General features: G+C 31.8%; 1 protein-coding gene across 1 annotated transcript in view; it reads right to left on the reverse strand.

The window, feature by feature from the left end:
- Positions 1–11,126, reverse strand: part of LOC117109505 — a 29,928-nt gene extending 18,802 nt beyond the window's left edge. Inside the window, exon 1 of the mRNA XM_033251876.1 lies at positions 10,996–11,126. Within this exon, the coding sequence (XP_033107767.1) occupies positions 10,996–11,027 (32 nt within the window). The 5' untranslated portion in view covers positions 11,028–11,126. The remainder of the gene's footprint in view (positions 1–10,995) is intronic.
- Between the last annotated feature and the right edge of the window lie 13,849 nt (positions 11,127–24,975).

A 24,975-nucleotide genomic window follows, 5' to 3' on the forward strand; every position in this document is an offset into this window, starting at 1 on the left:
GGCCAAAAATGGTATGATGGTTTTCCTTGACCATATAAAAATAGTTTCAGACATAAGAATTATAATTCCAAGTGGTTTAGAAGCGAAGATATAGATAAACATAGGTTTTATTAGGCGGCCATTTTGAAATCCAAGATGGCCGCCATAATGACCTCGGATGAGGTGGTTCCTACCAAAAATTGAATGCTATGACCATAAGAAGCATGTAAAAAAAAATTGGTGCTTTTGTCCGGAACGTCCACATCCATCTGCTAAGCTGCCGGACTAATATGTTCCTGACCTGGAAAGAGACTACCTGTTAATGGTCCCATCTTGGGTGACAGGTATTTATTCATTTATACAAATAAAAAAAAAAATTAAAATCTCTCAATGGTTGTGTATATGTCAACCAATTCTCATGGTCAATGACAGCCCAGTGTCTTTAACATGATGACAGCTAGTTTAACAAGCACAAGTACGGTACACTGAAAATTGTTGGCAACCTTTTTTTATAGAAACCCATCCTACAGAATCGTAGCATTGCTCGGTGAATTGAATCAACCTTGTTATAGCCAACTATAAATTTCACACCATGCATTGTGTAACATTGCAAAGGTAAATCAAATTAACAAATTTAATTTTTTTAAATGGGAAATAGATCAAGTTCAATTAATAATTTATGACGGCATTCTGTTGTTATGGAACAGATGTAGTGCTATAAATGAATAACAGAGTTCCTGACACGTCAGATAGTAGACTAACAAATAAGAGAGTTGGGTTGAATCTTACTGGGAAAAATACAGTATGTTCATCTTTAAATATTTTATATGATCCAATCCTAATTATCCAGATATTATAAGTACCGGTATACAAAAAGTATTTTTTAAGTCCTCCCCCTCTCTGCAAGTGTACACTATTGAATTATTTTTTTTACAGTAAACTGAAGAGATGGTAATAAACAGATGGAATAAATTGCTGTTCAATCAAGTTCAATTAATAATTTATGACGGCATTCTGTTGTTATGGAACAGATGTAGTGCTATAAATGAATAACAGAGTTTCTGACACGTCAGACAGCAGAGTAACAAATAAGAGGGTTTGGTTGAATCTTACTGGGAAAAATAGAGCATGCTCATCTTTAAATATTTTATATGGTCCAACCCCAATTATCCACATATTATAAGGACGGGTATACAAAAAGTATTTTTTAAGTCCAAACTATTGAGTTATTTTTTTTTACAGTAATTTTTACTAGCTATTGTATATCAGATAAATTGCAATACCGTATGGATAGCCAAAAAAATAAAAAAATAAAAAATAACCACAATTAAATGTTTCTAATTATAACCACTGGATGAAAATAATATTTTAAGAGAGTGATAATGACTGAAGAACTGATCTCATGTGGATTCAATGGGAACCAGCAATCCAAGGCCCCACTAATTTTTTTCAAAATTATGAAAAAAAATGGAAAAAGAAATATAAAATTATATTAAAATTAAGTCTGCAAGTGCCATTTTCAGCTTTCTAAAAGTGCCATAATAATAAATTTTCTTATTCAACCCCTACCATGATGGGGCTAAGGTGGTTTAAACCCTCCTTTGTGAAATTTTCTTCCTGAGCTCCCTCTATTTCGAATTTTTGGATCCACCACTGGATTTGATGATGTTTCAACAATATTTTGTGAGGGTGGTCCATCCAGCCGGGGCTGATCATTTGGGACCCTCATGTTATGTTGCTATCACATTTAAATTTAACTTCCAGCGGCAGCACTGCAGTATCAAAGTACGCTTAACACTGCAACAAATACTCCATGACCAGAAACATGATATAGACGACATAATTACTTTAATGTCTTGGAAAAATAATGATTATTATTCAATTAATATACTTTATTAAATTACTTCAGTCAATTGAAATGTGTGATTATCTGGCTGGTAAGATGAATCATTAGTTCGACCTTCGTTAACTCCATCTTCCTCTTGAGAATACTCAAGCTCATCAAAGTGAGAACAATAAGGGTAGCCGATGATTAGAGAGTACTGCCCATGGCAATAGCAGTTAAATCAAAATATCTGCACTCTGCTATGCAATTATGAGTGAGAAAAACCAATCTGGATTTAAAGAGGCAATGAGTAATTTTTTTGTGATAGCATTCGTCCATCTATAACTGTTAAAAAGTAAATCATCCTGATATATTCAATTCAATTCAAAAATGCATTTATTTTTTTCCAATTGCAGTCAAATAACAAAAATCATTATGAACAATGGGTTTTATGAGACGAAATCAAAAGGAAGAAGGCACTGGCCTGAGAAGATTCGATAAAAAAAATCTTGTGTTGGGCAGGCCTGAACTAAAAAAATACACAGATCCAAACATACAAACCGAAACACAACACATTATATCCAGTGCTTGGTTGAGGTTATGAAATGTACAAATCATCAATCTGTGTGGTCAATTTTGACACTCAATTTTCATTTTATTGAAACCCAGTTAACTGTAATATTTTAATGACTTTTTGTTTTTAAATTTTATACAGTATAGACAAAGAATATTTGATTTGACTTAATTTGATTTACACAGCTTCCCACCCTCACTCCCTTTACAAAAAAAAAAAAAAAAAAAAAATTGTGCTTTTCATTCGATCCCCTCCATTAAAATGTTTGACGCACAAAAATTATGCACAAGTACTGTAAAAATCACCCCATATCGCTTTATTTTGCCAGCTAACTAGCTAGCCCCCACGTTGCCCTCGTGCCCCCATCTTCTCCTTCCTCCCATTTCAAGACTACTAGATATGCCACTGCATATTGAGTAAAGTCACTGTAGTGACCTTTATGAAAGTTCCCCAACCTCCCCTTCCCTGTAAATTGATTAATCCAATCCATTAGTTGGAAGTGCATACCATTATTATTTTAAGTACCTTTTCACAAATGACACCTATTGGAAAGAACTGGCAGTGCACATGTAAAATGTATTTATGGGTGGATTTTTTTTTGTGAAATATTTTAATTTTACTTTTTTAATAAATAAAAATCATCAACTATATTTTAATTTACCAGTAATAGAAAGTGCTCATTCTCCTATCTATGATTTTCCATTGAATTCTGAATTGGAGATTACCTTGCAGTTATTAAATTTTAAATTCTATTTCAAGCATATTGGTTTCTAAACCTGAAATATGTGACAATCACCATAGTTACTCAGGTGAACCTAGCACGAATTTGAAAGTGGGCTTATACCTGAGAAGTTCCTCGTTCATGAAAAAAAAAACAATTTTCACCACTGCATGTCCAATTCAGAGTAAATCTTTTTGATATTTTTTAAAAGCACCATATTTGTAAATGTCTAGCTTGGCTACTCATGCAAAATCATACCCCAGGCTTTGATATCTGAATTTTATTGTATTTCAAAATACAGTGAAACCTTTATTTTACATCAGGTTGGGTTTGACCAGATGTCATAGATAGGAAATCATAATGGTCGTAAATCAGAATTTAAGGTCAGGCTATGGTTATATCATAATGTCAGACCCATGTATTTCCATGTATATTGCAGAATAAATAATTATACTACGCTGTTATCAGCCAATTCAAGCCAACAAATATTGTATACATTGTAATAGAACATATTATATTTAAATATACCGTATTTATTCAAATAAATGCCCTGAAATCCATACGGTAGAATAATAATTTTATTAATATACATTCACCATGTGTTAATTCCAGGCTATGTACAACATATGTTTACTTCGTTTAGTCTATTTACCTAAATACTGTGTAATGAAACAACTTTATGTAAATATCGGATTATTAAGGTAAACACCAACCCAATCCATCAAGTACTTATTTATGTCAAACACCACACGAAACATGTAACTGACATTTATTTATGTATTTTTTTTTCGTATTTTGAACAATAACAAACTTTGGATAGCTTGGTGGTTAAGGAGTTAAATACTTGGTGGAGTTGTTCTGGTCGTGAGAAAAAAAAATCCTGCAGCACTGACCGGAATTAAAACCAGGACCCTGGGATTGGAAGACAAGCATCTTAACCACTTAAGCTATACAACTCCACTCGAATGAAACCTTTATGGTACTAGCCAAGGAAAAAGCCCCTTAAAAACCAACTAATGCATTAAGTTCTAGCAACGTACCTAGATTGAATGCTTTCATTCATGTCCAAATAAATGATCCATAATTCAAATTCGAAAATGGATACATTCTACTGACCGGACTTGTCATTAAACCTGTACATGACAGTTACGCATAAGCAAATGTTATAGAGCAAGTTAGCAACCCAGACAGCTGAATTATATCATTATCTATCAACACTTCACATTAGTGTAAACTACGATCGTGACAGAAGATTTATTTACCTTTTTCTTTAAATTACGCAGTAATAGACAATTATGGCAGCTAATTAACTGAAGAAATTTGACCGGTAATGAAGACAGAAAAGCGAAGCTTAGTGGGCTAAGTTACTTGTCAAGCATGGCGCGTGTTTACGGATGGAGAGCTTTCATGCTCTGGTTCAAATTGCGGTTGTGTTTCTATTCTTAGTACACCATTCCTCGGAACCATTTGAGCACAGTGGCACAGTGGCATGTGGCACAGTGGTATAGCATAAAGCTTTAAATCAAGAGGTTGTGTGTTCGAGAACTTGGGCTAGACACTTTTTGTTTGCTTTTCTTCTAATCGACACAAATTGGAGAGCAGTTGGTGTAACGGTTACAGTTCAGGTTATCAAACTTGATGTCGGGTTGTTTTAGTCTCTTGCTGTGCATTTCGCTTCTTTCCTTGCGCAAAGCACTGTACCTACAATTCTTCTCTCCACCCAGGAATGTAAGTGGGTACCTGATATGGTCTAATACCAACCACTGATTGCAGCCCCTTATGGAATGGTGGCTCACCCACCAACAAAGTTAAGGACGTATTCCATATGTTTTTGATCTAGTGAGGGGTAGTAATATCAAATGCAAAGACGCAATTCTTTGGAATATGGGCGATAGAGTACCATTTTCATTTAAAGTTAAAAAACAGGCAAAATTTAAAAAAAGAGAAAATTATGGAACTGTCACCCTTATGGTATGTAATGTCATATATTTGTAGCACAGGTGATCTGATTTATAAACAGTAATAAAATTGGAGACAATGAGGGCACTAACACTGTATTCCCTCTCTGTCGTCCTTTGTCCATGTGTAATGCTTCTCACAACTTCGCAGCATGACTGTCAATTTGTATACTTTACTACTCACATCAATCATCATGTAGATTTTCTTATTTACTTTTAAATGAATTATCAATTTTATGAAGTATTGTTACAAGCTTTTACTGTGGTATGAAAAGAATAATTTTTAATATAAATAGCACTAATAATATCAACTTCTTAAATACAAGCAATAACATAAATATTAATATAATTATAATATATAAAAAAAATATTTAAATAACCACTACTATCTTTTATAAGTTATTAAACAATCATATAGAGTTATATTTATACAGTATGTAACAATAATATAACATAACTTATATAATAATATCCTAGTTAAGTTTAACAAAACAAAATAACCAAAATTTAAGATTTACATTTTATAGTAAAAATTTAGATAATATAAAATTTTTAAGAACTATAATAAAACTATTATATATTATTATCTTTATTTTATAATTATTCTTCCCCTAACAAATGTTGGTAGTTATGCAATAAAATAGTATTTTAAAAATATGTATATAGAAAAATACAATAACAATAGTATTATATATCATTATCAGAAAATAAGTATCTCAACTACTTTCCCCTTACAAATATTGAGAGTTAGTGTAATTTTTTTTTCAAAGTTAAAGTTGTTTATGAATACAAATATTTTGTGGGTGATGCATTCTTATTTTTTGTTGGACATAAATTGATATTAAAGTTATCTTACCATACATAAAAGTAAAAAGTATAATATAATATAGTTTGGCAAAGGTTTGTATTACCAATATTGTACTTATATTGAATATTGATAAGACACTGAAGTAATCAAAGTCAAGGCTGTCAATATTGATAACTTGTCCTAACACAGTTGACAAGTTTCTTCAATATCAGTTAAACCAGCTTTGACAGAGCCCGCAAGATGTTAGTATTTGTTAAAGTCTGGTTAATAAGAACGCCGTGGTCAAACGGTATCAAATTTATTATTTGTATCACATATTGTAGGGTTCATTAGAAGCCTGTGAAATATATTATTTGAATAAAATTATCATTATCTTCCATAGCTTTCCTCATAACAAATATTGGGGGCTATTATAACATAATAAAATTCATTAAATAGAGCATGGTTTGGGATAAGAAAATATAACTGGGACTTACAATGATGATGTTACAGTTACATTATATCATAAATGAAACAAATTAATTGAGTGCATCAAATAAAAACTTTAAGGAATAAGGTGTTTATAAGTTATTTGGATAAAATAATTCATCTCATTACCTTTCTTATAACAAATGTTGGGAGCCATTATCATTACAATATGAATAAATATAATATACAGAAGTATTAATTATTAATAATGTTAAAAAAATATTTCCTTTTCCGTCACAATATTGGAAGTTATACATGATTAAAAAAAAATATCAAAATATATTAAACAAAAATAATAAATATTTCTACTATCTTCCCCTGAGAAATACTGAGAGTTCTTTTTTTGTATATTAAAAATGCAGCACTTTATTGAAACAATAATTTCCTGCATGAAAGGTTCTCTTTTTATGTTGGGACATATATTTACAAAAAGCAATCTCCTATACATAAGGTACAATCCGCTAGGGATATATAACGGGTTGTATTACCATACAGCCTACAAAATATTGAAAGACTACAGACAACGAGACATCAATGTCAAGGCTATTGATAACCTGTCCCTACATACAGTTGATCTGTGTCTTCACGATTAGTTAAACCATCTCTGACAGTGCCCCTGAGGTGTTAGTATTCGTTCAAGTTCCGTAATAACAAAACCGTAGTCAACGGTATTAAATTTATTGAGTGCATTGCACGGAGAATTTAGATTGTTTGTTTAAGGTTTTAAGCCTGTGAAATATGTTGTTTGTAAACAAGCAGCACACAGATTGTGCGGCTTCTTCATGCCACTGGCTGATGGAAAGGGTTAGATGGGTTGTTTACATCGACAAATACTGTATAGTGTTACCAAAAAAAAACACACTTTCTTATAAATCAGTCCGACAAACATAACTAGCAGGTAGAACTGAGATGACATAACAAAATTTGCTTAAAGTATAATTATAAGGTTCCTTAATGGAACTATTATTAAAACTAATATTTAAACTTTATTAATATTTATAAATAACAATGACAACAACAAAATAATATATAATAATGGAAACAATATTCATCATCTTCCCTTACTGTGCATAACCTCGGTTGAGTGTTCTCGCACAATGTCGTACAGTACTCATATATGTCGCGGTCAAAAGGGAAAGAAAAGGAAATAAATAAATAAATAATTTAAATAAATAAATAAATAAAATAAATATTGGCTCAATATATAAGAAAAATTAAAATTTCTGTTTATACACGAATTATAGTAATTAAAAATTTAAAAAAAACTTAAAAATATTAAAATATACGTACTTAACATGGGCTTAAAAATTAATTTAAAATCTGTAGGATGTTTCATTGTAGCATTAGGTTATTACGTGGTTATGAAAAGCACATAGAAACAATTTTATTGTATTATGCTCTGCTAGGCTAGGCTAGGCTTGGCTAGGCTAGGCTAGGAATCCGACTTAAAATATTATTATTGTTTGAATATGACTTTACCACACTTCTTAGAGCCATGCTTCGAAGGCCTCTCATGTTTTCTTATTGATATTTATTGTGTGGAAACAGAGTATTATCACTGATTAAGTATCATATACATGAGAAATTAGCACAATCACATCAGAACTAAAATTAAGACTGCTGTCCTATTGCCATCTTTCATTCTGTCAACTTTGAAACTGACCTGATTTAAAATCAGACAACAGTTACATTATGTATCACTAAATTTCTCTAAATATATTTATAAATGTTCGTATTGATCTTATATTATTTTAACAATTTTAAAAATTTCATAATCTGGATGTTAATGTATTTCTTCTGGTTTATGTATGTTGCTCGTTTTTATAAACTGTGAATGTTATTGTTGACTTTTTGTACTGAGCCCTGTGGGAGAACAGCAAATATGCCACTAAACAGGTTTTCCCAGTATAAAGAATAAAGAAATAAAAAAAACATAGGTAAATACAAAAAGCCTCTCTGGAGCTTTGCTTCTTTAGGCAAGCTAATAAAACAACATAAGAACAAATATTCTAAACTAGATTTCTTTTCTTTTTGTGCATTTAGGATGTGGTTTTTCAGTGTATAGAGATGACTTTGTATTACGCACTTTACAAGTATATCACCATCACCATACACAAAAATATGAATGGAAAGGTTTTGAGTTAAAAAAAAGTTTATAATACATTCATTGAATTTGCTGACTTGGACAATTTCAATGCAAATTTCAAGGGGATTATATGTAGGTAAGTTTAGAGAAGTCGTTTAAAATTCTTCATACACAAGACGAGTTTCTGAATGACAGGAGAAAATAATAAATGCCCTCGTATGTAACAAGAATGATTATATTTCATCATAAAAAGCTCCAAATGAGACCAATTACCATTGACAAAACAAACGACAACAGGAGCCAATTTTCTAGATAGGTTTTAACTCGTGCATTTGATTGTGATTGGGATATTATGTAAATGACGACATTTATCCTCAACACAAATTATATTGCATTTCAGCTGTCATCTTTTGTAATTAAATTACATAGAAATTTAAGAATTTGAATTTTATGTTTTTGTTTCACCTTTGTTCAAAATATGGAAACTTTATGCCAAGTTCAATCAATGTTGAAGGAAATGCGAGAAGGAATACGAGATTGCAGATAACTCTCTCTATATGTATTTAAAAATTAATGATTTTACTTGCAAAAAAAACAAAAAAAACCCCCAAAAAACCACATTTTTTTTTAGTTCTACAAAAGATATGTTTTATGAAACTTGTGTCAGAAACATACCAAAACTTTCCCAATTTCAGCCTAAAATTTAAATAAATACTTTTAAAAAACTCAAATTTATGATTTTACTTCTAACAAAAAGAAAATGATCAAAACAAAAATTCATTATTTTTATTTAGTTCTACCAAAGATATGTTTGAAGAAACTTTTGTCAGATACATACTTAGACTTTCCAATTTCAGACTAACATTTAAATACTTTTAAAACATTCCAATTTATGATTTTAATTGCAACCAAAAGAAAATGGAAAAAAACATTGTTTTTGAGCTCTACCAAAGATATTTTTGAAGAAACTTATGTCAAAAAAATACCTAGACTTTCCCGATTTCCAAATAAATTTTCAAATACTTTAAAAAACTTTAATAATGGTTATTAATGGATTTTAAAAATGGAAACGCGTTTATGAATCAATTTTTACATGAGATCAAGGTACCAAACGTTAAAGTAATCGTTGAGACTAACCTATTTTATTTTAGGATAGAAAACAATACTGCTCCAAATATATTCAGCTTTTTCAAAGGTCAAAATTCTATAAATATTATCTTCACTCTGGTCTAAAGACCAAAGTCTAACATGATCATCAATTACCTCTAACCGCCCTAGAGGCGCGCTCCGCTTCTCTGTATGTGCGTCATTTGACCCACTTCTGCTCCTGCGTAATTTGAAAACCTGGTCAAAAGATCATGAGCTAGGTGTAAGCTTTTTCGTAACCGTTGTTAAGAAATAGAACTAAGCTAATTAGCACTAAAATGGAATGTGTGCCAAACTTTCACATGGAAGAACTGTTACCTTCTTATGCATCTTACAGTAGAACTCCCTCCATCGGGACAATGCTATTAAGGGGACACTAAGAAAGCATCCCTATTAAGGGAACATCAAAATTAGGGGACATCCTTATTATTTTTTGGTCCTGAAGGTGTCCCCTTCATAGGGGTTCTACTGCATTTTTATGCAGCAGTTAATATGGTCATACTTCCATGAATATGTTCTTTGATATAGTTTTTACCATTCAACACATGTAATGGGTTCAATGTCACATTCTTAACATGTTTGCGATTTTAATAATAACGACAAAATGATATATCGATACAAATGTATCTAAGTAAGAATAAAGTACTTAAACACAAAGGTTAGCTAAAATGAAGAAATTATTATACCTCATGAATCAAGATTATGAAATTCAATTCCACCAATTGTTAAAGTCATAAAAATACTAAACTTGCATATGTACGTGTGATTCTAGGAAAGTGTTTAATCCTACAAGAACTCCCAAAGACAAATCCCTAAGCACATCCTTGGGCAAAAACCTAAGAGCACACCACAGAACATGAAAGAATCCAAATACGAATCCTTGAACATATCCTGAAATAGAACCTACAAAAAACTCAAAGACCCCTAAATGATGTTTGAGAACTCACCATAAAATGAGTCTCATGGTTGGGAAATCAAAAATTGAGTTTATATCTTTTTTGGGTAGATCACCTATTAAGCTTTAATTTGGTCTTTGAATTGGTTTCCTGGGATAGGTAAATCCAGAAATGTCAGCATTTGAAGTTTTGATGCATTTTGAAGTTTTGATATATGAGAACCAGGTTTTGAAAATAATCAGCCTCGAAGATAAACTAACCTGTACAGAGAATAAACCTACAAGTACAGAATATGTATGGAGAACATTTTTATAGTAAGTAAAGTAAATTGTCATAAAATAATAAGTATCTACATATTCAAAAACATTAAAATCAAAATTGAGTAAAAAGTTTGAATTTTTGACCAATTTTGGTGAATACCTCAATATGGTGTCACCAACGATGCATCTCATTTTATAGTGATTTTCTCTATGGTGATAGGTCACAAATTATTTTACAAAGTTGACCTACTGAAGTAGTAAAGATAAAACTTACATTTGCCTATCCGTTATATCTTGTGATGTCATCTGTGATCCATATATGGTAAGTTTCCACTTGACTAAAATCCCACTTCCTGATTTACCTGCAGGAACCAAAAAAATGTAATTAATCAATAAAGATAATAAAAATTAATATAATAATGATAATAATTACCATTATCAATATGTCAATATTATATATTTAATAGTTCCTCATCCCCACCTACTGTAGTTTTCCCATCAATATCATGCTAAAATAGCATTTCAAATAATAGTATTCAATTTATACATTCCTACATTGTAAGCTGTTTATAACAGATTCAGTGTTACTAACTTAACTACTTGACCTGAAAAACCCATGACCCTAAAAAATATGTCTTGTCTCCTAACAATTTATTACTTGTTACGTTAACCTATTTCCGCACTGCCACAGCTGGGGGAATCCCAGATCCCCGACCTAAATTTTCTATTTAATTAACAAAAACAAATGTAGTTAGTTTACTATATTTAATGTACCATAGCAAATTTGTGTGATGATATGCAGAATTGTTATTTGGGCATAATAGCCCTGTTGACCCTTTCACCTATTCACTATTAGCCACCTGGGCACCTTTGCAGTTGTTTCAACAACATTAAACATACAATCTATTAGAAAAGTCAAATATCAAGCAACTTGGCAAATACGTACATGCTGTTAGAATTCCGTAAACTCTCATCTAAATCAACTTCCCCTTTTAGACAAATTTGATAGTAGAGAATTAGTTGTTCACTATCAAATCCAAGGGTTTTAGGTTCAGCCTTATGTAATGTCAACGTTTATCTGAAATAGCTTCCTGGCAAAGCTTAGATAGCTGAAATTTATGGGCTGGTTTTGATCTCCAGAGTCTTTAGAGTTTATGCTAAATTTGTAATGCAATAATCTTCCCCCTGCCCAAAGACCAAGTGACATCACAATTGAGTATTGATAGGGGATCGTGCGCGGGTAGATTGACGCTTAACAGGAAAGTGGGAGGGAGTGCTATCTGAAAGGAATAGGGCGATATGAGTGTAATTTTTGGCTCAGCTACTTTTCAAAGAGGAGCATATGGTGTAAACTTTGTCATAATATGACAAAGTGAACAGAACTGTACATAAACACTTACTTTATTTTTATACATTAAAAATTATTAGTGTCTGTTATTACCAAAGCCCATTTGGGATTTTCTACGAAAAATGTAATAACATTTTACAACAAAGATAAAAATATCGATGACTGATGAACTCAATCCCTATGACGTGGATCATCAACTACAGAAAAAAAAGATCAACAATATGAACCTGTGAACTCAAATAATATTGTATGTTTAAATGCTCAGTCTGAGTGTCTAGAAATTTTTAAGTATATGCAAATCATAGGCTAATCAGAACATGGCTAGCTAAGGATGTTTATATTTTAATAGGCATTGAAGGTGAATGCATGTTCACACTACATTATCAGATAACCACACAATATAATTCGTGAGGTAAAAATTGATTCACGATGCACTAATAAGGGTACATGTATGCAGTACATTATTGGGCAATCACAAGATGGCCAGTCGGATGATTACATTTTAAGAGCCATGAAGTTAAACGCATGAATTGAAGTTCTTTGTCACTGGGACACTATCAGAAACCTAATGATTTCTCATGGAATTAATACTCTGGTAGTTTGCAATAAGTCTGAAAGGTATGTATACAACACGTGTACAACCCAAATGACTTGTTAATGCACCCCTATCTTGAATAAATGCTGCACAGAAACCTTTAAATATGTTTAAAGTGCCGCTGCATTTCTTTGAACTTTTACGGTACAATTAGCGGCAATAATCGAAACTGATCTATGATGCTTCTAATTCCTATTAAAATCATTGTTAGCACATTACAATTATGTGAAATGGTCTAATTTTATTATAACATTTGACCCAGTTTACATCTGTATTTCCAAGCACCATTGGATACGTAGTTTTGTAGTTAGTATTTTCATCAGTGTAGCCTAGATTTCAAGGTGCGCTCAAAATTGCAGGTTCATTAGTGATACGTGTACACAACACACATGCAATCGGAACTCTCTAGGGCTAGATAGGCCTAAAGTACCTCGATGTAGAAAACAGGAGTCGAATATCTTTAGGCTGCGCCATGCATAAATTAATATGTCGGTCTCATATCTTACATTGCGCGCAATGCCTCTTGCACTTGGTATTAATACCCTGGTTTATTGGATTTGTCTTCCTGACATTCAAAACAAACATTCACTTAAACAGTGAAATATTATTGCAAAAATTTCAGAAATGACACAGGTGTAAATTATCTAGATTACTTAACACATCATGAACCAAGTGCTTTGAGTGTTCTACTGCCTGAAACCTGCCCTCTATAACTTATTTTAAACCTTGGGTTTAATGGTTACAAATTATCATCTTGTAACATTATATTAGCCTATCAAGTACTACCACTAGTGGCCTTCCTTCAAAAGGTAAATTTCAAACTCTATTCAAATTCTAATAGGGTGCCCTCATCTCATGGTAGCACTTTTTTAACATTTCATACAAAATCAGGATAGTAGGATCTCTTGCTATTCTATACTCTTTGGTACCATATATAGTATTTTGGTAGTACAGATATGAAGTGACCTTTAAGGGTCAGATTTGACGGATATCAGCATTATACAAATATCCATTATTATTATCCTTATCATTACCATTTTGGAATTGTTATCAAGATTTAAGAAGAATGTGCAGAATTGTAATTTTAAATCTTGGCAGTTAAGAAGCAAGTTTACAAAAATGGATGTTGATGTTTTTACATACTGTTTATCCAATTTCTTTCATTTCATCTTAATAATATACTACAACTGGTTGCAATACTACACAATAAGAATATATTATTATAAATATGATAAGTATTAAAAGTACTATATTACTATACACTTAAGTGAAAAAAAGTATAGCACTTTAGAGTTGAGATATTTATCAACACAAGCTTGTATGTAGACAGTAGTACTTTAGGAAAATGATTAGTGGAGTTAAATGCAATCTTTATAGTCTGAAACAAAATGCTCCGTTAATAATGAATAGATATAAAAACATATATATAGAGGAGAAGACAAAATTCCTATAAATGAACTAAATCACTATTTAGTAGGTCTTCTTTTGCACTATTAAGATTATACTTCAGATAAATAATATGTAACATATTTTTTTCCATCTTGTAAAGAACGAGCAGTACCGTTGCTCCAAGGTTTCAGGCGACGCATGGTGAAAGAAGATTCAGTGATATATTTTGTCTTGATTAAAGATGAACCTAGCCTTGTTTTATCTAGTTTAATTAAGAGTAAGACTGCCCATGATAAAAAATCTTTCACCTTTTATCCTCCTATCTAGTTAAAAAAATATGTAGCAAGGCCTTGAGAAAGTGCACGATTATTATACCAGTGGCAATATAGTAGATTTTAATGCCATTCATAATTTAAAACATTAATTATCCTATGAATAAAGATGTCATTAGGACAGAACCTAAAAAATTTGCCATCCACCGGCAGAATAAAACATGCCTTAGTTTAGTAACTTAAGTGCAGCCTTATTATACCAGCAGCAATATGGTACTAACCATGTTTGATTTTAACACCACTCGTTATTTAAAACATTAATTTATTCTATGAATAAAGTTGTCATTAAACCAATAACACAGGATGATATTGTCAATACCATATGTTCAAACGTTAATTAAGGATGAGACTGTATGGCTGTTGAAATTTAATTTAACCCAAGGTTTGTATCTCTGTCGTTGAGTGCTTAACCCTAGTTCATAGGGGAATCCAACCGATAAACACAACAATCGTGAAAAGGCTTAGGATCGGCTTATAGGTAGCCAGACCAAAAAAAATACAATGCTAGGCTAAATTGAGTTCCTTAGAGAGTTATGTTTAGACCCTATACTTTATAATGTAGCTTAGGGACAAAGTCTAGCTAGATTATTGATGCTAAATTTCAATATAATATAATTCAACATTATATTATTAAATTTTATTATCTGAGGTACACACAAAGTAGAATTTCAGTATAAAATCTCTGTAGTTAAAGTTGGCTTACACGAGTTGAGCATTTAAAAAAAAATTACTCAAAAGTCAGGAGGTGGGCTTACTTATATATGGGATGGGCTTAAATTCAGGGTGGATATCTGGAGTGGTGACTATATCTGGCATGGGCCTATAAATGAGATGAGGCTTATTATACACAGGAAAGGTTTAAGCTCTATTCACACTATCACGTTTCATGTGACAAACCTATGACTTGGCCATATATGGGTGTTATGTGACATCATCATGCCCATATATGGCCAAAGATATTTGCATGGAGTATTTAATAGTGCAGACAGCAACCATGGAACAACTGTAAAGTTCTGTCTAAACTATTAAATTTTCTTTGACAAAAAATTGTTGTATGCTCATATAGTCATGATATGCCTATATATGGTCATGATGTGCCTATATATGGTCATGATGTGCCTATATATGGTCATGATGTGCCTATATATGTTCATGATGTGCCTATATATGGTCATGGTGTGCCTATATATGGTCATGATGTGCCTATATATGGTCACAATGTGCCTATATATGGTCATGATGTGATGTCATCCTGACCATATATTTATACATGTCACATTTGATAGGTGAGGAAAGGGCTTAATAATTATATCCTCCATGTTGGATAAGGCACTGCACAGGATCAAAGGATATCTTCTGAAAATATAGAATTACTACTTATAGAAAATATTTGCTATGTAAGTTAAATGACCTACATTTACGTTCAGAATTCCAACTACTTTCAGAAAAGCTCAAGACGCCACCTGATCACGCCCTAGTCACTCGTTACAAAGTTAAGTATTACATAAAATAAAGGAGCGTTATGTTGTCATTGTACTATTTAATATAGAAATTATAGCCATTTTCAATATATGAGCAACGCTAGGAGACAGAACTAAGCGTCCTATATTCTAAAATGTCTAACAAAAAAAAAAATTAAATGATGATGATGATGATGATGATGATTGATCTCATCAATGATTAATGCTTACTTGTCAGTTATTGTCATATTTTTTTTTTTAATTTAAAGTGAATTTTATATCATTTATTTTTGTATACAGTGTTCTTACATTTTATTCATTTTAGATTTATGAAAAGATAGCAATTATTCTTCAATATATATACTGTCTCTTATACACATCTATATATATATATATATATATATATATCAAAACATAGAGATAAACTCTAAACACTGCTATATGGTAATGCTACGATAAATGAAGTAGAGGTCTAGTTTGGTGGTTAAGATGCTCGCCTTTCAATCTCGGGGTCCTGGGTTCGAGTCCTTGATATCAAAACTATAACAACTACACTCCATAGGAGACAATTTTTACAGCATCATTCTATCATGTACGTTGGTAGTTTAGTTCCTACCCTGGGGTCCTACATATAGATCCTTGATATCACAACTAAAACAACGCCACTCCCCAAGCGACGGTTTATACAGCATCATTCTATCATGTAAATTGGTGATTAAAATGCTTGCCTTCCAATCCCAGGGTAGCTTATTAAAATTCAGTGATTATTTTTTCACACAACTTAAAAAAAAAACTCTACTTCTTAAGCCTGCTCGCAATGAGACTGCGTTTATGGAGCAATATTCCAGTAGTACAATTGGCGAGAGTAATTGCTGTTAGATGTATGCAAAAGAAATGAAAAATAACAGTAGTGTAAACGGTTTAAGATGAGGAAATGAGTGTGAAACAAGCCAACCCAACCGAGATTTAAAATCCCGCCTCCTCCTGGACAGGCAGACGATTTAACTAACTAACTAGGCCACTGGGAGTTTGTGTAAACTCGAATCTGATTGCATGCAACTTCTTTCACACTCTCTGCATGAACATAGAAAAGCACTAGTTCTCGAGGCATTCACGTGAAACAGAGATCAAATACTTTCTAAGCAATTGGTAAAGACTAAACAGGATCATTAAAGAGACACTTTAAATACATAATTTCAAATATAATATACAGGGATATAAACTCGGAATCATCCTGTGGTATTAATTATGCTAAATAAAATATAAATTGGAAATGATGAAAGTAAGAAAATCCAAAAGATTGTTGTTCATTATTATTATGGATTAAAGATAAAATATGTAGATTAAATATTGCATTAAACTAATATCAAAAGTGCAAACCCAAAACATTTGTGATAGGGGCACAATCACGGAGCTATGGATTGAGGGGGAGGGTTTTGAGGGAAGTGTTCCCTTAAATAATATGCATAACCTTCTATCAAATAGCCTTTTATTTGCTGCTGCTTGTATGAATGTGTCTCACTTTTGTACCTTGCTGGATTTGCCTTAAAAAATTTGTATCAATCTTTATATTATTATTACTATTTCAAGACATCATGTAATGGGCGATACTGCTGTTGGATGTAGTTTAAATTAAAAAAATGAAATTAATATTATTAAATCTTTAATAGAATTTCAATAAAGTAATACACTGTCAATCAATTATAAGAATACTTGAAAGAAAAAAGATATCAAACAAGCCTATCATATTACTGAAAAAATTAATTAATGCAGTGCAAGTTATCCCACCTATTCATGCCACAAATTAACAGGAGAGATGAATTAGAAACCAATTAGTGCAGCTTGATTTTGATTGACACGGTAGTTGTCACTGTATTCGACATTGCAATCAAATCTTTCGCAGCAACGGTGAATCCAAGGCTTGTCGGATTTTCAAGTTATTGAACATTGTGCATAGTCCTATGGGGAATGCTCAATAACGGTCGTAGTAAAGACGTACCAATTCTTAGATTATTGATTTAATTCACAAGAATAGTGCCATGAGTTCGAATTGAGAGACTACTACGCTTCGCAAGTTTACATTACTAATTTAGTTATTTACTTTATTTCAAAACTACCTACATTCAATAGCCAATAATTGTACATTATTAATTGTTGTACAAAAATACAAATATTGAATTCATAAGCAAAGTTGGTGTTTAAATGGAGAAAAAATTTTGATGCGACAAATGTTTTAATCAATATAGAGTATACATGATTCTTAACACCGTCAACCTTGGGGTAGTGGGTGCAAAAACCCTTGTGTACTTGTTGTGCATTTTGGTTGTGTTCTGGACGAAAGCCACTTTACATTAATGGTTGTGTCACCCAATGCAGAAATAACAAAGTACTTTAGTATGTTTGAGAACAAACATGCTAATACTAGATGCAATATTTAAAGGATTTTCCTCCAAGGAGTATAGATGATTCTTAACACCGTCAACCTTGGGGTAGTGGGTGCAAAAACCCTTGTGTACTTGTTTTGTATTTTGGTTGTGTTCTGGAATAAAGCCGCTTTACATTAATGGTTGTGTCACCCAACGCAGAAATAACAAAGTACTTAGTATGTTTGAGAACAAACATGCTAATACTAGATGCAATATTTAAAGGATTTTCCCCCAGGGAGCTAAGTGCTTCAAAGGAGGTTGATCAGGCACCAGGGTTATAATGTACGTGAATGCTTTGCTAGCAGTTAGCGTATCTCGGAGGTGCAAGCCCCCAAAAATCTCCACCTAATCACCACCCCATTGAAAATGCTCAAAGCAAAAAAAATCACGCTCAAGTAGTTAATCATCAGCTTATTTTCTAACCAAGTTCCTCCTCAGGTAATCAATGAGCCCCTCCGCTCCAACTTTAACCCCCCCCCAACCCGCCCATTTCAAGCTTCCTAGATACGCCACTGTTTGCTAGTACAATGTGTTTTATAATATAAGACTGATGATATATTATTACTGAATTAACTTACAAGTTGTTTTTTTTTGTTTAATTTAGTAGATTATTCCAATTCAATATTACATGAAGAATACATAAAAAAAGATCCGTTTCCCTTGACATCCAACCCATCCATTCCAAGGCTGTGCCATTTCATGTGAATTTCCATTGATTAATAATGCATGTTATCCCATAATCAAAAACTGCATTGAAATGTTACCTCTCTGGCAATAAAGACAACTAAAAAATAATTAAAAAAAAAAAATCAAAATTTTACTCAAATTTTCATTACTTTACATTAATGCTATTGAATTAAAATTATGAAGTTCAACTACCTGTAGATTAATGACAACATGTATACTTTAAATAATTAAAAGAAAATGTATCGTATCATATTAAATTGTTTCTTCATTTCAACACTAAACCAAAAAAATAGAACATCAAAATAAATTAACTACTTTCATAATCCTTAATCTACTAAAGTGCACATGAGATGTAACTGTTGCTCTTGCATTAGTATCCTAATTAGTACATGTGTATAATCTAATTAAAGCCTGTCTCTTATACACATCTAGATGTGTATAAGAGACAGACACAAGGCTGTGCCATTTCATGTGAATTTCCATTGATTAATAATGCATGTTATCCCATAATCAAAAACTGCATTGAAATGTTACCTCTCTGGCAATAAAGACAACTAAAAAATAATTTAAAAAAAAAAAAAAAAAGTCAATATTTTACTCAAATTTTCATTACTTTACATTAATGCTATTGAATTAAAATTATGAAGTTCAACTACCTGTAGATTAATGACAACATGTATACTTTGAATAATTAAAAGAAAATGTATCGTATCATATTAAATTGTTTCTTCATATCAACACTAAACCAAAAAAATAGAACATCAAAATAAATTAACTACTTTCATAATCCTTAATCTACTAAAGTGCACATGAGATGTAACTGTTGCTCTTGCATTAGTATCCTAATTAGTACATGTGTATAATCTAATTAAAGCATGTTGCCCTCCCTCATAAATTCTGATAATTTCCCTAATTGGTTTTCAAATTGTAATTAATTAGGATATTGAGAGGCGTTGAAATATGCGTGTATATGAACTTAAGCGATGAGTGGAGAGGTAAAGAGGCGGTTTATTGGATTAAAACTACTACTAAAGAGGGAGAGAGGCAAATATCAGATCCCAAATGAGAATAAACGAATGGCCAAATTATCAGCCGACTTGCACCGTAGCTAAATTTATTAACCTGCCTAATATAGCAAGGAAATATTTCACACACATACTGCCTTTTTGCGAATATTCGTCCACATTGTGTATGCCATGGTGGAGCTGGCCCGACCATAACTACAGCTTATCAAAACTATATCTAATTCCTATGTATTATCTAGCCTCTATTAAACAAACTAAGGTTTCTAGGTTTAAAGTCACTTCCAGCAAATATGGTTAACCTTTCTTAAACATGTTGACTGCTAGACCTTTTTTTTAAGGTTCCTGCCCATGTTCCAAAACAAGTTTACATGTACAAACATACTTTTTTGAAATTTTTTCTAGTCATATATCATCAAAATGATGTGTCTAATAAATTGGCTTGAAAACACGACGAGTAAACTCGTCGATGACACTGCAATTGCACCTTTTATTGACTATGCCAAGTGCGAGTTATCTCTTCTACTTTTTTCATGGGTTGGTATATGTTTAAAGGACGCCTCCAATCGTGCTGCTCGAGTGTACTAATGGCAACATAACACAACAAACATACATGCGTCATTTATATGTTATCGTCTAGGTGTATCTTCCTAAGAATATATAAGTGATATATCTCAGTAGCTAGGTAGAGTGCTACACAACTAAACCCACTACCCTGGGATTAGAAAGCAGGCACTATAACATAATTCCACAGATATGGTTTGTCAGTTGCATCTTATACTATTTCACTTATTGAACGACGTGATATCAGTGTCTTAGTTTTGAAAATTTTCATCCAAATATTATGACAGTTTATAGGAAATACAATACCTATATTGAATGGAGAATCATGAAAATGGAACACGCTATAAAATTGATCTTCCGAACAAAACAATACAAAAATAGGATAAAGATAAAAAAATAAACTAGGTTGTAAAATTACCGTATTCTGCCAATAAATGACTTTATTTCTCTGAATATTATATGAAAGATATTATTATTATTATTGATTTTTAAGATAGCCAAAAATGAATATTTTTAATATAATTTTTCTTTTTAGCATGATAGCATTCCTATTTTCTTGACATATATACATACAGTAGTTTATCAGTCGAATAACTGAAGTGGTAATAACTTGCAACATTGCATTTTTACGATCATGACATTGGGTCATAAACGAGGGCTTAAATTAGTCATTTCCAATAATAAATCAATAAGAAAAACTTATTTCATCTTTTTTTTTCTGTTTTGTGAGCAGTAAAACTTATTTCATTTTCTATAGTCAATTTTAGTTCTGAAAAAAATAAAAATCAAGGTACATTGTTGAGCAAATTTATAATGAAAAAAAAAGTCCAATAATAATGAAACCATTTGAAAAATGGTTTGCATTTTTGCATTGAAGAAACCCAACTTTTAATCATTTCTAGAATACGTAAATATTGCTATCATATGCTGTACAGTTAAATGTAACAAAGAATAAATGGAAACGGTATGTTTAAATCTGACATACTAGGATTAAGGGAAGGATTCTAATACTTGAGTCACTTTCAGCATTTATTGCAATGCAATAAAGCATCATGTCTCTACCCTGAAGACTTTGAATAAAACGAATGCTAACAACATAGCCAATCAGTGGCTGAAAAAACAGGATGTTTATATTTTTAACATGCATTAAAATGAAACTAGGTTCACAATAAAATTATCGTGTATATATGTTAACTAGAATGAAACAAAACAAAAAAAGAACGGCATGCGATAAAGAATGGCTATATATTAGTCACATGAATATTATATAAGTAGGACTATCACGTGTGAACCAAAAAAAACATGACAAATATATCTTCCTGTTTTTTCTATCATTTTCCAGCAGATAAAAATTTGAGTTTTTAATATTTTTCTTTATAGAGTGACCCTTACTAATGGATGGATTCTGATATATTATTGCAAAGAGAATTCTGTAAGCTGGTTAAGACATCACTAGGGCCTACTTAGCAAACATCTGTATTTGCAAAAACGTTGAACTTTTCAAACGTATAAGTTGGAGATGCTAAATGGTTGTGTAATCATGGCCTCATTTAAAAATGGATATTGCAACAATTTATAGGCTGGACGTGATCAATGCGGTTCCTTTGATGCCGTAAATCAGGCAGACGTTTTCAAAAGGCAGTGGGAAACAAAGTTCATGTTCGTCATTGTTTACCTTCACGATAATGGTAAATCTTATCTTAAGACTTGCATTTACAAAGATTGAATTAAATACTCGAAAATTGGTAGCTACTGCGAGCAGGACAACCAATAATAAATCAGACGAGCCGACATTATAAAACCCGACAAGAAGTAGCAACCAATTTTTTTAAGTTACGGTAAAACAAGGAGTATGGTAATACATTACAATAAAACATGTCATGTATATAACAGTTATTTTTAGATACTGTAACTACCAATATAAAGAAGCAGCATTCAATGCATGATTTATTAAACATAGAACACGAGAGAATAACTTAAACCCATAACATTTTGTCCTGCATACTTCATTTGATAAAAGAATTGATTATTTGACGGAAGTTTGCGAACAAAACTCCCAATTTTCTTTTTTAATGAAAAGAAATGGCAAAACAACAATTACATTACCTAAGGTCGGAGTGAGTCTCACATAATCACGTTACAATTCAGTGTGGACTCGCAATACTTGCGCCCTGACAGTTAAAAATACATACATTGCGTAATCACCATACCTCTTACTGTTTATAAATCGGTGAATGAATATCATTGTAGTAAATGCATCAAATCACATAACAATTTTCTAAAACATTTCCATAAATCAAGGTTCAAATTTACAATAAAAAAAAAACTATGAAGTTTAATATGAATATTTACTTAATATTTATTTACTTTACCATAAAAAAATTCCTCAAACATAAGAAACCTGTATGTCTTCCTTAACTGTATGAATATAAAGCATATATCAATCCCATCATTGTTTACATTTATCAATAAAAAATTATATATTTATTTTCTCTCTCGCCTAGATGCTTTGGGCAAAACCATTTGGAAAAATAAGAAGACTAAATTTAATTTTTATTTTTCCACCCTTCTCCTGATGGTCTTTTAAATAAGTTTGCTAAGCAATTGGTATAAAAAATTCTTGTCTGAAAAAAAAATTCGTAATGACATAAATGTAACAGCTGATGTCCAGCGCCTAAAAAAAATTATGTGTAGTGTGTATATATTATATATGTATAAATATGTGAGTATATATATATATATATATATATATATACATATATACATATATAGATACACACACACACATATATCGGTCTCTTATATACATATATTATTTGTTATTTTAAAATTTTACTTTGAGATTTGTTTCTACAGAAAATTTCTGTCTATGATTTGCATTTTTAGTTTGAAATGAACTTTAAGTGCCCTTGCATGTTTTCTTGAGAAAAAAAAAAGCCAAAAATCTCTATAAAAACATAATTTTCTTTAATAACATGTTCATTCCGACTGTAAGAAAGTCTTGTGTCAATAGAGGATCAGACCGCAGATGCTGGCATCCATCAAACTTTAAAACTTGCATAAACGTTATCACTTTCAATACTTACAAATGTCTTTTAGACTCCAAAGATACACAAACATGTCTATGCTACGAATTACATTAGACGATGGGGATTTATGATGTTTTCTTTCATTTTGTTCTTTTTAATTTTTTTTTTTACAATTTTCACAACCAGCAGTAGACATACTCATGAAACTATAGGATAGAATAATACGAGGCTTAATGTGTGGAATTGTTTTTTGTCATATGCAAAGAATCATGGCTCCCCATGGAATATGAGCTCAGGAAACGGGTAGGAAGGAAATAATGTTAAGCACTGTTTGACGACCCTCCACAAGTTAAATGGTCTTTATTGAAAACTTCCCATACGCCAAGGCATGAAGGGCGCCATCATAATGAAAATCACTCCCATCAACTATAATGAAACACGAACAAACATACAGTATTTATTTTGAGATCATTACTTCTTCCTTGAACCTCCAGGTCGGGAGTTCACGTTCTGGCGACTAAATTTACGTGCACTGGCTGCCCGAAGTTAACCCTGACTAATGGCTAACGTGTCAAATTTTCACCAGTTGATTCTTTTGGCGAAACCATTTTGCTTAATTGGGTTACAAAATTAAATAATAATGATTCTGATATTCTTTCCAACATAAACTTGACTAAACATGGTATAAAAAACAGTCTTGGCTAATTATTCACAAAATAGATACAAGGTGGATTTGAACCCAGGACCAGGGGTGGCGCCAGTGGGAGTGGCACCAGTGGGGGAGTAAATGAGAAAATAAAATTATAGTTTTATTTCTTTTATTGCTCATTTCTCACAATCTTTCAAACATAAATTTTGGAGAAAAAAAAATCTTGGCTAAGTATTAACAAAATAGACTCATCTATGATTTGAACCAAGGACTTCATATACGAAGGAAAGTATAATGTTATTGCCCTGTAATTGAACTACTGAATAGTGCTAGAGTAATCAAGCCAAGCCACATCTATCTCCTGCTTGTGCTCACGTATGTATCCAACAATCTAAAGAAAACACTTTACCGAGGCTGCTCACAGAATAATCGATGCGAAAAAATAACAGAATGTTGTTTGTGTTAAGAACAGCGCAAATCAATTTTCCATAATGTTCTGAGCATTAGAAAACGCTCCCAACGCTGTCATCACGTCAGAAATGCGAGTGCCACACTTTCACTAGAAGGGAATTATTCATGTACTGGGGATTTCAAGGTTCTTAAGTAATAATTCATATCAGACTTTAAGTCCTCATCTATATCAAATTGGTTTTTATTAAATCATCAATTATCCTTGACTCTGGTTTCTAAAATCGAGCAGTGTTTTTTCATTGAAGCACAGAAACTTAAACTCTGTCCACACTATCAAATTCT

The sequence above is a fragment of the Anneissia japonica genome, unplaced genomic scaffold (assembly GCF_011630105.1).
Source record: "Anneissia japonica isolate Jap-2015-1 unplaced genomic scaffold, ASM1163010v1 scaffold3867_len840240_cov202, whole genome shotgun sequence".
In the NCBI taxonomy this organism is placed as follows: Eukaryota; Metazoa; Echinodermata; class Crinoidea; order Comatulida; family Comatulidae; genus Anneissia; species Anneissia japonica.